Source organism: Coenobita brevimanus, chromosome 62 (assembly GCF_032717465.1).
Source record: "Coenobita brevimanus isolate Jiangsu-jjx chromosome 62, ASM3271746v2, whole genome shotgun sequence".
NCBI classification, from domain to species: domain Eukaryota; kingdom Metazoa; phylum Arthropoda; class Malacostraca; order Decapoda; family Coenobitidae; genus Coenobita; species Coenobita brevimanus.
In genome coordinates this window covers 12028854-12041897 of record NC_137015.1, presented here as the reverse complement: position 1 = coordinate 12041897, position 13044 = coordinate 12028854, and the positions used below count along the sequence as shown (strand labels likewise).

The window sequence follows — 13044 nt, the reverse complement described above, 5'->3', positions numbered from 1 at the left end:
ATACATTTGGTATTGTGGCTGCTGGGCTCAGGCCATGAGCAGGAAGTATGCCATAACTCACAACCAGAGCTAAAATGTCCATCCGCTCCTCTACTGAATGGTCAGTCACACTCGCATCTGATCACTTCCAACGAACCTCGAGCACCTGAGTAATACAACTATAACCCACAAGCGGTGTCAAAACATCCGTATGCATCCCCATCGAATGTCCAAAGTTGCGCAGCCACTGGGCTGAGCCTTTCCTACCTGCCACCGAGCCTGTACCACAGACTGCATGCCACGATTACAGGTTTGGTGACAACGGCTGTCTGCCTCTCTTTTGAATATTCAAAGCCAACCAGTCACCGGGAGTTGTGTTTCGGCATGGCCATCGGGCATGTAACACTGACTGCAAGCCATGACTAAGTATACAGTAAAGCACCCATCTGCCTCTACACCAAATGGCGGGAGTCCCCCCGGCCTCTGGGATTATTGCAGAAACTCCCCACCACACACACCTGACCACTTCCCTACCGAATGGCGAGAGTCGCCTGGCAGGCGGCATCAGTCATACACTGCCTGAGGCGGTGATGTACTGGTAATTCCATTGTCGTCGCATGATAACCCTCGCCTGGGCAAATGGAATTGAATCTTATGTGCAGATGTCAATTTGCCATGTTTTTGTGTCCTCTGTGCTTGGAGGCAAGTGTGGGGTGCAGTATGGGAGCGCTGTACTGCTTACCGGGCTACAAGCCTGCACCTCAGTTCCTGCCTTTGTCTTGCCCATGAGTGGTAACGCTTGCAAGTATGGCTGTGAATGCAGTTGCTTTTGTGGTGGTCCCCTACGTTCTTCAGGCTGTGGCCCTCCTCTGCTTCATTCTCGTGTGTGTGATCATGGCCTCCACCTGAGAAGCAGAGGAGGAAGGTTTTGACCCTGGAGAAGAAGCGTAAGATATTGAGCAAAGTTGACGTGGGCTGGACCACATGACACATACTGTGGGAATATGATCTAGCCCGTTCAACATTGTTTGATATCAAGAAGTCATGGGATAAGCTTACGCAGTACAGACAGGATTTCGGCAAAAGCACACGCAGGGACAGCAGGAAGGTCACGGCCCAGGCCCGGCACACCATTATTGACCGGTCGACATTGATGTGATTCCTCCAGCAACATGCTGCCAGTGTGCTAGTGCATGGGACCAAGGTGAAGGCTGCAGCTGAGAAGTTTGCATGCCTGCATAAAGTACATGATTTCAAGGCTTCTGAAGGATGGCTTTCTGCTTCAAGTTTCACCATGGACTTATTGGCTGTAAGGCACATGGCGAGGCCTTGGATGCAGCAGCGGTGAAAGTAGACCCGTTTCGTCAGAAAGTGCAGCGCCTGATCATGGAGGAGGGCCTTGCCCTTGGTCAAGTCTATAACGTTGATGAAACTGGTCTATTCTACTGCTCATTACCCACCAACACCCTGGCAGGGGTGAAGGAGAGGACTGTTTCTGGTCATAAGTTATCCAGACAACATGTCTATTTTGTGCCGTGCCAATGCCAGTGGGATGCACCGCCTCAAACCCGTTATTGTTGGGTGTCCAAAGCAACCACTTTGTCACCGTGGGTTGATGGATAGTCTGCCTGTTGTGTGGTACCATTCTGTGAAGGCCTGGTTTACTGCCAAAATCTTCAGAGACTTGTTCCACAGACACTTCATCAAGGAGGTTGTCTGGTATGGTCCTTGCTATCGCTCGCAACCAGGTGAAGGCACTCCTGCTCCTGGACAATACCCCTGTGCATCCATCTGAGAAGGATTTGGTTGCTGATGATGGGCAGATTAGGCGCATGTTTCTGTCACCTAATACGACTGCTCTGATTCAACCGATGGACCAAGGTGTTATCGTGGCTGCTAAGAGACTGTACCGGCAGAGGTTCCTGAACGAGGTGCTGGTGGTATTGGAAGATGAGGATGAGGCTGAGGACACACAAGGGGAGCAGAGCTTGCAGAATATTCGGCGCTACGACCTGAAGTCTGCAGTGTTCAACTGGGCAAATGCGTGGAAGGAAGCCTTCATGAAAATCCTTGAAAACGGTTGGTCACATTTCCTCTAGGGAATCAAAGCTGAGCACGACTTTGAGGGTTTTGACGTGGATGATTTCCACCGCTGTCTTTGAACAGCAGGAGAGCAGGTGGACGTTGACGATGTGAGGGATTGGCTGGACAATGACAGCGGCGATCCTGGTTATCAGACCATGTCTGATGAGGAGATTGCTGCTGTTGCCTCTGTTGGCATGAAAGAGGACAGCGAGACTGACAGGGGCTAGGATGAGGACCCTGACTTGCAGACCTCGCAGTTCTTTCACTCTCTCAACTCTGTGCTCTTCATGCGAGTCTGGACAGGGTGCTGGAGTACGCTGAGCACCCACACTGTGTCAGGGAGCTGGTGCTGCTCAGCCTGGCGATGGAGCTGCAGGCAGTTCCCAGCAGAACCATCTATCCGATCGTCAGACCAGGATCAGCTCCTTTTTCAAGCCTGCCACTCCCACGAGTGTCAGCCCATTCTCACCACTGTCACCACCACCACCACCGTCACCACCACCACCACCTCTTTCCCGCCTTCATCACTGGAGTTGCAACCGAGCACATCGACAGCCATTGAGTCTCTGTTGGACGTAAGTTTGCACCTGTCTTCAGAGTCTCCTGCGGCTGGTAGGTGACCATCACCGCACCACACATCACCACTCCTCCCCCAGCTCCAGCAGCTACAGGAGGAAGAGGAGGAGGAGGAGTTCTTTGACCTTTGTTAAGTGCAAAGGTTAGCCACTGGACCACGTGGGACAACTTTACACCTGCTGGAGGTGTATGAGTTACAAAGCGTGTCTGCGGTGCACTAGGTGGTAAGTACCCCAATCGAATGTTTTTTGGTAGGGAACTTTAGGTTTTTTTCATAGAGTCCTTGGTGTTAAAAATTATTTAGGACATTCTCAAGTGTGCTTTGATGTCAAAATATGGCAGATTGACCTGAAAACAATACCAAAATTTGGAGGGGTACTTTACATACAGTAGTGTTTAGGTGGGTATTTTTTGGTTTTCATTTTTTTTTTTTGGTGTCGTTTTCTTGGTGTTAAAAATGATTTTGAATATTGCTTTGTGTGTTTTGATGTCAAAATATGGCAGAATGACTAAAAAAGACTGCCAAAATTAGTAGGGATACTACACATACATTTGTGTATAGATAGGGTGTTTTTTGGTTTTCAGTGTTTTTTTTTTTTTTTGTACAGTACGGACAAAGGACATTCTGAGGGTAGGAGGAGTGAATGATAAAGTGAAAGAGAGAGAGATTGTCCAGGTGCTTGAGGATGCAAAAGTGGATATATGTGGATTGACTGAAACTAAATGGGCAGTTGAAAGGATGAGAGAATGGGAATACGGTGTAGGTATATGTGCGGGAGTCAGTGAGAATGAGAGGGCAAGAGAGGGAGTATGTCTGATGATAAGCAAGAAGTGGAAGGAGAATATAAGAGAGTATGGAACAGTGGGTGCAAGGATTGTATGGGTGAGGATGAAAGTAGGTATACAAGCATGGGCGATTGTATGTGTGTATGCTCCAACAGAGGATCGAGTGGCAAGAGTGAAAGATGAGTTTTGGGCGAGAGTAGAAGCATGTATGGACAAGTTTGAGAGGAGCGAGAGAGTGCTATTGATTGGAGACATGAATGGCAAAGTTGGGAATGTATGAGTGGATGGAGTGGTTGGTCAGTGGGGTGTGCCAGCTGAAGTAGATGGGAATGGTAGTGCTTTGGTGGACATCTGTGCTGGTAAGGGGTTGGCAGTAGCCAACACCTACCTTCGTCATAAGATGATCCACCGGTATACATGGAGAGTAATGAGGAGGATGGATGGTGAACTTGTTGAACGAAAGGCAGTGATAGACTACGTGTGTGTGGATGAGCGAATGAGAAGACAAGTGTTGGATGCAAGGGTGTGGAGAGGGTGGGGGAATGGAGTCTCGGACCATCACTTAGTGATGGCCAAGGTAGAGCTGCAAAGAAAGTGGTTGAGGAGGCGAAGGGGAAAACAGGAGGAAGCAGCTCCTGTGAGAAGAGTGGAGAAATTGCAAGATAGTGAGAAAAGGACAGAGTATAAGAGCATAGTGGAAGAAAGATTGGGAAGGTATGAGCTAGAGCAGATGGAAGGGGTGGAAGAAGTATGTAAGATATTCACGGAAGAGATAAGCGCAGCGTGTGAGGCGGTTTGTGGAGTGAGGAGGAGATGCAAGGGTGTGCAAGGGACAGCATGGTGGAATGATGAGGTGAAACGAGCTGTGGAACAAAAGAAGAAGGCATATGGTGAATGGTTGGCGAGTAGAGGTAGGGGAGAAGATGAGAGAGAGAAGAGACAGGTATATGTGAGCAGGAGAAGGGAGGTTAAGAGACTGGTGAAGGAGAGTAAGAAGAAAGTGGATGAAGAGTTTGGGAGGAATCTGAGTGTGAAATGGAGGGAGAGTAAGAAATTGTTTTGGAAGGAGGTAAAGAAAGTAAGGCAGTGTGAAAGGGGAAATAGTAGGGGAGTGAAAGATAGGAATAATAGATTGTTGGTGGAGAAGAGAGAGAAATTGAGGAGATGGAAGGAGCACTTTGAGGATTTGTTGAATGTAGAGAGTGAGAGCAGTGTGAGTATAAGTGGTTGGGGAATGGCTGGGAGAAGAAGAGATGAGAGGAGGGAGGAAGAGATCAGTAGGTTGGAAGTAGTGGAAGCGATGAAGAAGATTAAGCTGGGAAAGGCCCCAGGAATTGATGGAGTGTGTGGTGAAATGCTTAGGTATGGGGGTGAGATTGTTGTGGAGTGGATATGGAAGTTGTGTAGATTGGCTTGGGAAGAGGGAAGGGTTCCAGAGGACTGGAAATCAGGTATAATTGTTCCTCTGTACAAAGGAAAGGGGGAGAGAGAAGCATGTGGTAACCATAGGGGTATTTGCCTTCTTAGTGTGACTGGTAAAATATATGGTAGAATACTCATTGATAGGGTTAGGCATATGACAGAGGAGCTAGTTGGAGAAGAACAAGGGGGATTTAGGAAGGGAAAAGGGTGTGTAGATCAGATATTTGTTCTAAGATGTTTAGTGGAGAAGTATCTAGAGAAGGGAAGGAAAGTGTATGCGGCCTTCATGGACTTGGAGAAAGCTTATGACAGAATAGATAGGCAAGGTATGTGGAAGGTATTAAGAATATATGGAGTGGAGGGGAAATTGTTGAGTGCTGTGAAGAGTATGTACGAGGGAGCTAAGGCTACGGTGCGAGTGGATGGTGAGCTGAGTGAGTTCTTTGATCTCAATGTGGGACTGAAACAGGGGTGTGTAATGTCTCCATGGCTGTTTAATATATATATGGATGGGGTTGTAAAGGAGGTACAAGGTAGGGTAGTGGATGTGGGGGTGGCCTTAATGAATGAGGGTGAGATTTGGAAGCTTCCGGTGTTGCTGTTTGCTGATGATACAGTATTGTTGAGTGAAGATGAATGGGAGTTGCAAGGTTTGGTGAATGAATTTGGGACAGTGTGTAGGAGGAGGAAGCTGAAAGTTAATGTAAACAAAAGTAAAGTTATGGTGTTTGAGAGGAATGAAGTCACAGAGTGTGCAGTGAGGTTGGATGGTGAGGATATGGAGAATGTGAGTGCATTCAAGTACTTGGGTAGTGTGATGAGTAAGGATGGAACTTTGAGGGATGAAGTACGTGAAAGGGTACAGCAGGGAAGAAAGGTTGTTGGTACACTGAAAGCAGTGATGAGAAATAGGGAGGTAAGTATGGAAGTTAAGAAGTCACTGCATGATGGTATTGTGATCCCTACCCTGACGTATGGAAGCGAGGCGTGGACATTGCAAGAGGGGAACAAGTCAAGAGTGAGAGCAGTGGAAATGAGTTACTTGAGAGGAGCATGTGGAGTAACGTGGAGGGACAGGTTGACGAATGAAGAAGTGAAGGAACGTTGTGGGGTAGATGTGGATGTGGTTGAAAAGATTAGGAGAAATACACTGAGGTGGTTTGGACATGTGGAGAGAATGGAGAATGAAAGACTGACTAAGAGGGTGTATGTAGGTGAGGTGGAGGGAGGGAGAGGGAGGGGTAGACCGAGGATGAGGTGGAGGGATGGAGTTGAGAGGTATATGAGGGAGGGGGGGGTGAGTTGGGGGGAGGGGAGTCAAATGGTGGGTGACAGAGTGACTTGGAGGCGTTTTGTTTGCGGCCACCCTTTGCGGGATTGGGGCGTCGGGCTATAGATAGATAGATAGACATGGTTTTCTTGGTATTTAGCATTGCTTTGGATATTCTTATGTGTCTTTTGTTGTTTAAATATGCCTGAATGACTGGAAAACATTGCCAATGTAAGCAGAGGTACTGTACGAATAGGTTAGGTGTACGTTGGAGGTTGGTTATAGTTAGGGTCTGGGTATATTAGGGGGATATTGTTCTGTCCAGACATTGCCACTACCTGGACATGCCTTTGGCTCTATTATGTAAGATAATTGAGGTATTACTGTAGTTTGGTTCATGAAGGAGGGGATAGACTCAAAAACACTCACCACTACTTCAAAGAAACTAAGTAAAAGATAGATCTTAATTCATCAACAAATTACCAATGAAAGAAACTTAAGTGAATCAGTTTTAAACAAGAAGTAACTGTACGTCATTACTATTAGCTGATGTTTCTGGGGCGAGGTGTGAGCGACCTTGAGGAGACCATCATCCACCACTATGCATCTGTTGACCCTGAGCACCCATTCCAGTATGTAGATGCCAGAGCTGGGATGGTCCTCTCCATTACTCTTGTTGGCAGGTACAGTACCTGTTTTAACCCTGAGTCATATTTTCATAGGCAGGAAGAGCCATGTAACATGTCTTTCTCAGTAGTATGTGCATCATACTTGCATTTTCTTTTTTGTCATTTATATGTATATATACCGTTTTCAGTACTGACCTAGTTTTCATTAGTAGGATACCAGAATATATTAAGTTGTAATGTGCAAAATAACTCTCCTTTTTCAGTGATATTATGGCCTTCAGAAATCAATAGTCAACCTTCACCATACTTCACCCCTAACATTTTACTCATCTTGTATAATTTTCCATGTCAGAGCACTAACTGACTTTGCCATAACATCATCCCCACCCCACCCCACAACTCATCACCCTGGTATTGGTACAACAAACACTTATTTATTTGGACCATAATTTGGCCAGAGGTGGTCCAGATATTACAAGATCCGTCCATCCATCCATCCATCATCCAATCCTATGTTGTCCCTTGAGGAACATAGGAGCCCAGTAATACCAAGTTTTTCCCCCACCCTGTGCAAAATAATGCCACAAGTAATACAGGTAGATTGTGGTAAGATAGCAACATATACAGTGGAATCGCCTAAATTGCTGTTATGAGACTGAACACATGCTGCGATATGAGAATTTCATGATTTAGAAATAACCAATCATACAGGAAAAATTATTTGTAAGTCTGTCATTTTGGAAAAGTTGCCCCCCTTACCCCCAAACCAGCATCAAACTGGTCACCAGTGAACTCTAACAGCCTGGAAAAGAAATTAGTAAAGCATTTAATGGAAATTAACAAATTGTAAGATTCTTACCGGACTATGACTGACGACATTGCTTGAATGGGCAGGGGAGGGGGGAGGGGTTCCTCCTTATTACATCTAATTTCTGGGTGTAAGTTAATGTTGGCTTGTTCTCCTTGTTCCCCTTCCTCGAAGAAGTTGTAGGCTGAGGAGGGTTATGATTGGCTGTAGCAAAAACTGAGCAGGTGGAGGAAATACAAAAAAAAAAAAAAAAAAAATGGACAGCACACTGGAACCACACGTCAACTGAGAGGAGACACGAGCAGGATCCAGGGGGCTGGGCTCTCGCGTATGCATGCCCTTTATGCTTGGTGTGGGAGGGAAGGGCTGTAATTGACTTAGAGTAAGTGCTATGCATGAATATGATCGGTTTAGTAATTAACAGAGCCCCTGTAGAGGGACTGGACAGTCAATATTTTCAGCAGCTTGTCAATTGGTTGGCCAACGTGGTGGCATTTTCGTGCAGACGCCTCACAGCCTGGGTGCTGGCTGAGTCAGCTGACTGCAGATTCATCTAAAAATACATCTCGTCGCCTGCTGTGGTACATAATTGTTTGATCAGTAAAATATTGCTTTAATTTTGTTAATCTGAGCTACTGAAGATTTCCATTTTAATCCTTATCTCAACATATGTAAACACTGAGATGAATGCCAGATTTTAATGCTGACAAATCAAACTGCTGGTAACTGCAAAATGGGGGGGGGGGGATCTATCTATCTGTCTAATGCCAGACGCCGTAATCTCGTAAAGGGTGGCCACAAACAAATCACCTCTATGTCACCCTCTCCCTTGCCATGTCACTGCCCTGTTCCCAGCTCACACCTCCCTCTCTCATATACCTCTCCACTCCATCCCTCCATCTCATCCTTGGCCTCCCCTTCCCTCTCCTCCCCTCCACCTCACTCACATACACACTTCTCATCAGTCTCTCACCCTCCATCCTCTCCACATGGCCAAACCACCTCAGTGTGTTTCTCCTAACGCTTCCTATCACATCCACATCCACACCACAATGATCCTTCATTTCCTCATTTGTCAATCTGTCTCTCCATGTGGCTCCACATGCTTCTCTCAAGTAACTCATTTCCACAGCTCTCACTGTTGACTTCTGTCCCTCCAACAAGCTCCAAGCTTCCCTTCCATGTGTTATAGTTGGAATGACAATACTCTCATGTAGTAATTTTTTCACTTCCATGCTCACTTCCCTGTTTATCACTGCTTTCAAGGAACTAGCAACCTTTCTTCCTTGTTGTACCCTTTCAAGCACTTCACCCTCCAAATTTCTATCCTTACTCATCACACAACCCAAGTACTTAAATCTATCCATCCATCAATCCATCATCCAATCCTACGTTGCCCCATGAGGAGCGTAGGAGCCTAGGGTTAGGCAGTTGGTCCTGACATTTAAGATGAGAGTGACCAACCTCACTCATCCCTGAGTGGCATTATGTGAGCAATAAACCCCAACCACCCCTTGGATATAAACTTTCACTGGTTCAATCCAATTGGAGCACAATAATTACCCACTAAACCACCAGGCGCCAAAATTTGGTTATATGGTTACCACCCAGCGTAGTAAATGGTTTCCTGGTGTACAGGAAACCATTTGGCTTGTCACTCAGTGTAGAGTCTCCCACAAGCAGAAGGAAGAGGAAAGAATGAAGGAATGAAAGACAGAAGAAGGAGTGTAAAGTCACCCGTAGGCAGAAGGATGAGGAAAGAATGAAGGAAAGAAAGATAGAAGAAGATGGAAGGAAAGAAGGATGGAGGAGAGGACAGGGCAGACACCCGAGAGCAGCACTACATTGAGTGTACTTAAATGCACTCACATTTTCCATTTACTCCTCATCCAACCTCACTGTATGTTCACTGACTTCACCTTTCTCGAAGACGATAACTTTTTCCCTACATTCACCTTTATATTCCGTTTCTTACATACTCTCCCAGATTCGTCCACCAAGCCTTGCAGCTCCCCTTTGTCTTCACTTAACAAAACAGTATCATCTGCAAACAACAGTACAGGGAGTTTCCAAACACTGCCCTCTCTCATTAGGGCCGCTGCAACATCTACTGCCCTACCTTGTATCTCTTTTATAACCCCATCCATATACAGATTGAACAACCATGGAGACATGACACATCCCTGTTTCAATCCAGCCTTCAAATAGAAAATTCACTCAGTTCACTATCCACACTCACTGCAGCCTTAGCACCCTCATACATACTTTTCACAGCATTCAGCAGCTTCCCATCTACTCCATATATTCTTAATACTTCCACAGTCCTCATCTATCCACCCTGTCATATGCTTTCTCCAAATCCATGAAGGCTGCATACAACTTCTTTCCCTTCTCTATAAACTTTTCCAGTAAAGATTTAAGAATGAATATCTGAGCTACACAACCTCTTCCCTTCCTAAAACCTCCCTGTTCATCTCCAACTAATTCCTCTTATTTCCCTAACTCTCAGTAAGTATCCTACCACATACTTTTCCCATTACACTAAGAAGACAAATGCTCCTATGATTACCATATACTTCTTTTTCCCCTTTTCCTTTGTACAGAGGAATATTTATACCTGACTTCCAATTATCTGGGACTCTGCCTTCCTCCCAGGCCAATCTGCACATCTTCCACATCCATGCTACTGCTATCTCTCCCCCATACTTCAGCATTTCACCACACATTCCATGAATTCTTGGGGATTTCCCCTTTTTAACATTCTTCATCGCTTCTACAACTTCCATCCTACCGATTTCTTCCTCTCTTCTCACATCCCTCTGTCTCCCAGCCATTCCCCAGCCGCTTATACTTGCATTACTTTCATTCTCTATGTTCAACAATTTGTTAAAGTGTCGGCTGAAGAGTCATACTATCGTGACCATGAAATAAGATACAAAAACCCACACTGGCAGACGAAAAAAGATGTATTCCAAACAGTTTCGGCAACAGCTGTTGCCTTCTTCATTGGATCTACAGACCAAGAGTGGTTCATACAAATGCTGAGAAGCTGCTTATATGCCGGGTGAGGACATGTTTTCCCAACCACACCTGATGTGACCTCACCAGCCTCTCCCTCTACTCTGTCCACGACCTGAGTGAGGGATTACAAGAGGCGGCAAGGACCTTGCCACTAATCCTCTCATCACCGGATCTAATTTATACATTCCTTCACTATGGTTAAAATTATTATATCTCTTTATACATACAGCTTCCACAATCCTATGTTTCTTATAGTTACTACATTTGTACAATATTTGGCTAGAATTCCAGTCGATTCTATGGTCATTTTCTGAAGAGTGAACATACACTGCGTTATTTATGTTGCCTATCTTACAAGCATACTTGTGTTCCTTAACCCCTTAACCTCAGGGCGTCACTTTCGTGACGCTTGGGAGCAAGGGATCATACCGCTGCGCGTCGCTTTTGTGATTCTATGTTATTTTGAATTCACCCGGGCTTGCAAGTGGGGGCTTGTATCATCTATCAGTACTGCCAATGTCCAACACTAGTCAGCACTCCTAATCTCATCTGTACTCCCATCCATTGTTGACAATTTAGCCATTTCTCCCCGTTCTTGACTCCCCTCCCTACCCCCCCTCCATTACCCTATCCTCTCGCCTGCCCGGCCGTGCTACACTAAGTAAATCTTCCCTGGAATTTTTCACTGATTTCATCCATTGAAATAAGCCCTATGTCCTATTCTTATACCAAATAATATATACAAGAAAGAAATAAGGTAAGTGAGAGTGCCATACACCTGGAATTGGCTAATTATCACCTGACAACACCTCATGTGCACTCGTTCGCTAATTTTCGCTGTTTTTTTCCCCTTGAAATATGCCGTATAATCTATTTTCGTAATAAATATACATGTAAGGAGGGAAGGAAGAAGCCTAAGTGATATTTACATTCACCTGGAACTACCTAATTTATAATGTATTGTCTAGATTTCCTGCCAATCATTTCAGTGCTAAACAAAGCTGTTTCAAGATCTAACATTGGTAGCTCTGAATATATATCTCCTAAGTAGGCCTCTAATCTATTTTCGTAATAAATATACATGTAAGGAGGGAAGGGAGAAGCCTAAGTGATATTTACATTCACCTGGAACTACCAAATTTATAATGTATTGTCTAGATTTCCTGCCAATCATTTCAGTGCTAGACTTAGCTGTTTCAAGAACTAATATTGGTAACTCAGAATAACCCCTAAGCAGGCCTCCACCCTGGCCCTCCGTTATCAGTTTACTCTCATCTTCCGAAGCGAGGGTACGTATGTTTCTACTTGCTGACTTCAAGGCCTTTTTTCACCCCCATGCAAATGGCCCTGTGACCTTTACCCCCTACTAAACCTCATGTGGAAAGAGGTAAAGGGCTGACAATTGATAAAAGAGTGACTACGATCTTTCTATTGAGTAAAACAGTGCAAGTGGAATTGTAAATAATGTGTAAATAATGTGTAAACAGCAAGTGAAAGTAATGAATGTAAATATACGTGAACAATGGAAAATAGTTTTATAAGTTATTTCAAGTGACAGTGCATAACACACTGTAAATAAAATAGAAATGTAAACAACGTAAATAAAATAGAGAACGTAAACAGAAATGTAAATGAGTAGTATTATAAGAATACGAGTATATACCCTAGGAGTAATGAAAGTGAAAGTTTCACTCTAGCATGTCTGAATGCTATGAGTTATGAGAGTGAAGATGAAAGTGACATTCACTCTCAGTGCCAGTATACAGGACGAGAAAGTGAATGCTACGTATTTTACTGAAAGAAATTGAATCCCTACAGTGACAATAAACTAATACTACTGAAGGAAACTTATGGATAAAGACTGTTGATATATATAAGTGTTATATAGTAATAGAAATATAAAGTGTGAGGGGTTTTATGAATAATAAATGACAGAGTACCAAGAGCGAACTAGTGCCAGTGCGACGATCAGATGCGCTCGTAATTTCCATTGCTTTCACAGTGTTTTTTTTTTTTTGAGTATGGATCCCAAACTACTTGAAAATTGTAGAATAGTGTTTATAGTGTTTGTATCTGGCTGTGGTAATCATATTACGGGTTGTCGGGAAGTGTAAAGTGGAGACTTCGTTACCCTACTTCAGAGGTCTCCACAAGTCCTACGGTAACCGACGAAGGCTCAACAATCATTCCAGGAGAAAGCTGAAGGTATGTGCCATAAGCATATGTAATTTTATTATTCTAGGACTAATAACTGATTTTTGGCAAATATTTTTTGAGAGTCTGTCAGAGCCCAAATAACCCCGAGGGACACGCAAGTCATTGGTAAACAAGCCCGCGGTGTAGGGGTTAATGCAAGTGTTCAAATCCCTTCCAGTTTCACAATATAAACCAAATCACAGTCTCTACATGGAATTTTGTATACCCCTGCCTTTTTGTTACTAATGGGTTTATTCTTTACCAGCATTGAT

The 13044-nt window shown here is 44.5% G+C and overlaps 1 protein-coding gene across 1 annotated transcript in view; it reads left to right on the top strand.

The window, feature by feature from the left end:
• Window positions 1-13044, top strand: part of LOC145404107 (beta-1,3-glucosyltransferase) — a 196105-nt gene that overhangs the window by 70303 nt on the left and 112758 nt on the right. Inside the window, exon 6 of the mRNA XM_080275722.1 lies at window positions 6665-6801. Within this exon, the coding sequence (XP_080131848.1) occupies window positions 6665-6801 (137 nt within the window). The remainder of the gene's footprint in view (window positions 1-6664; window positions 6802-13044) is intronic.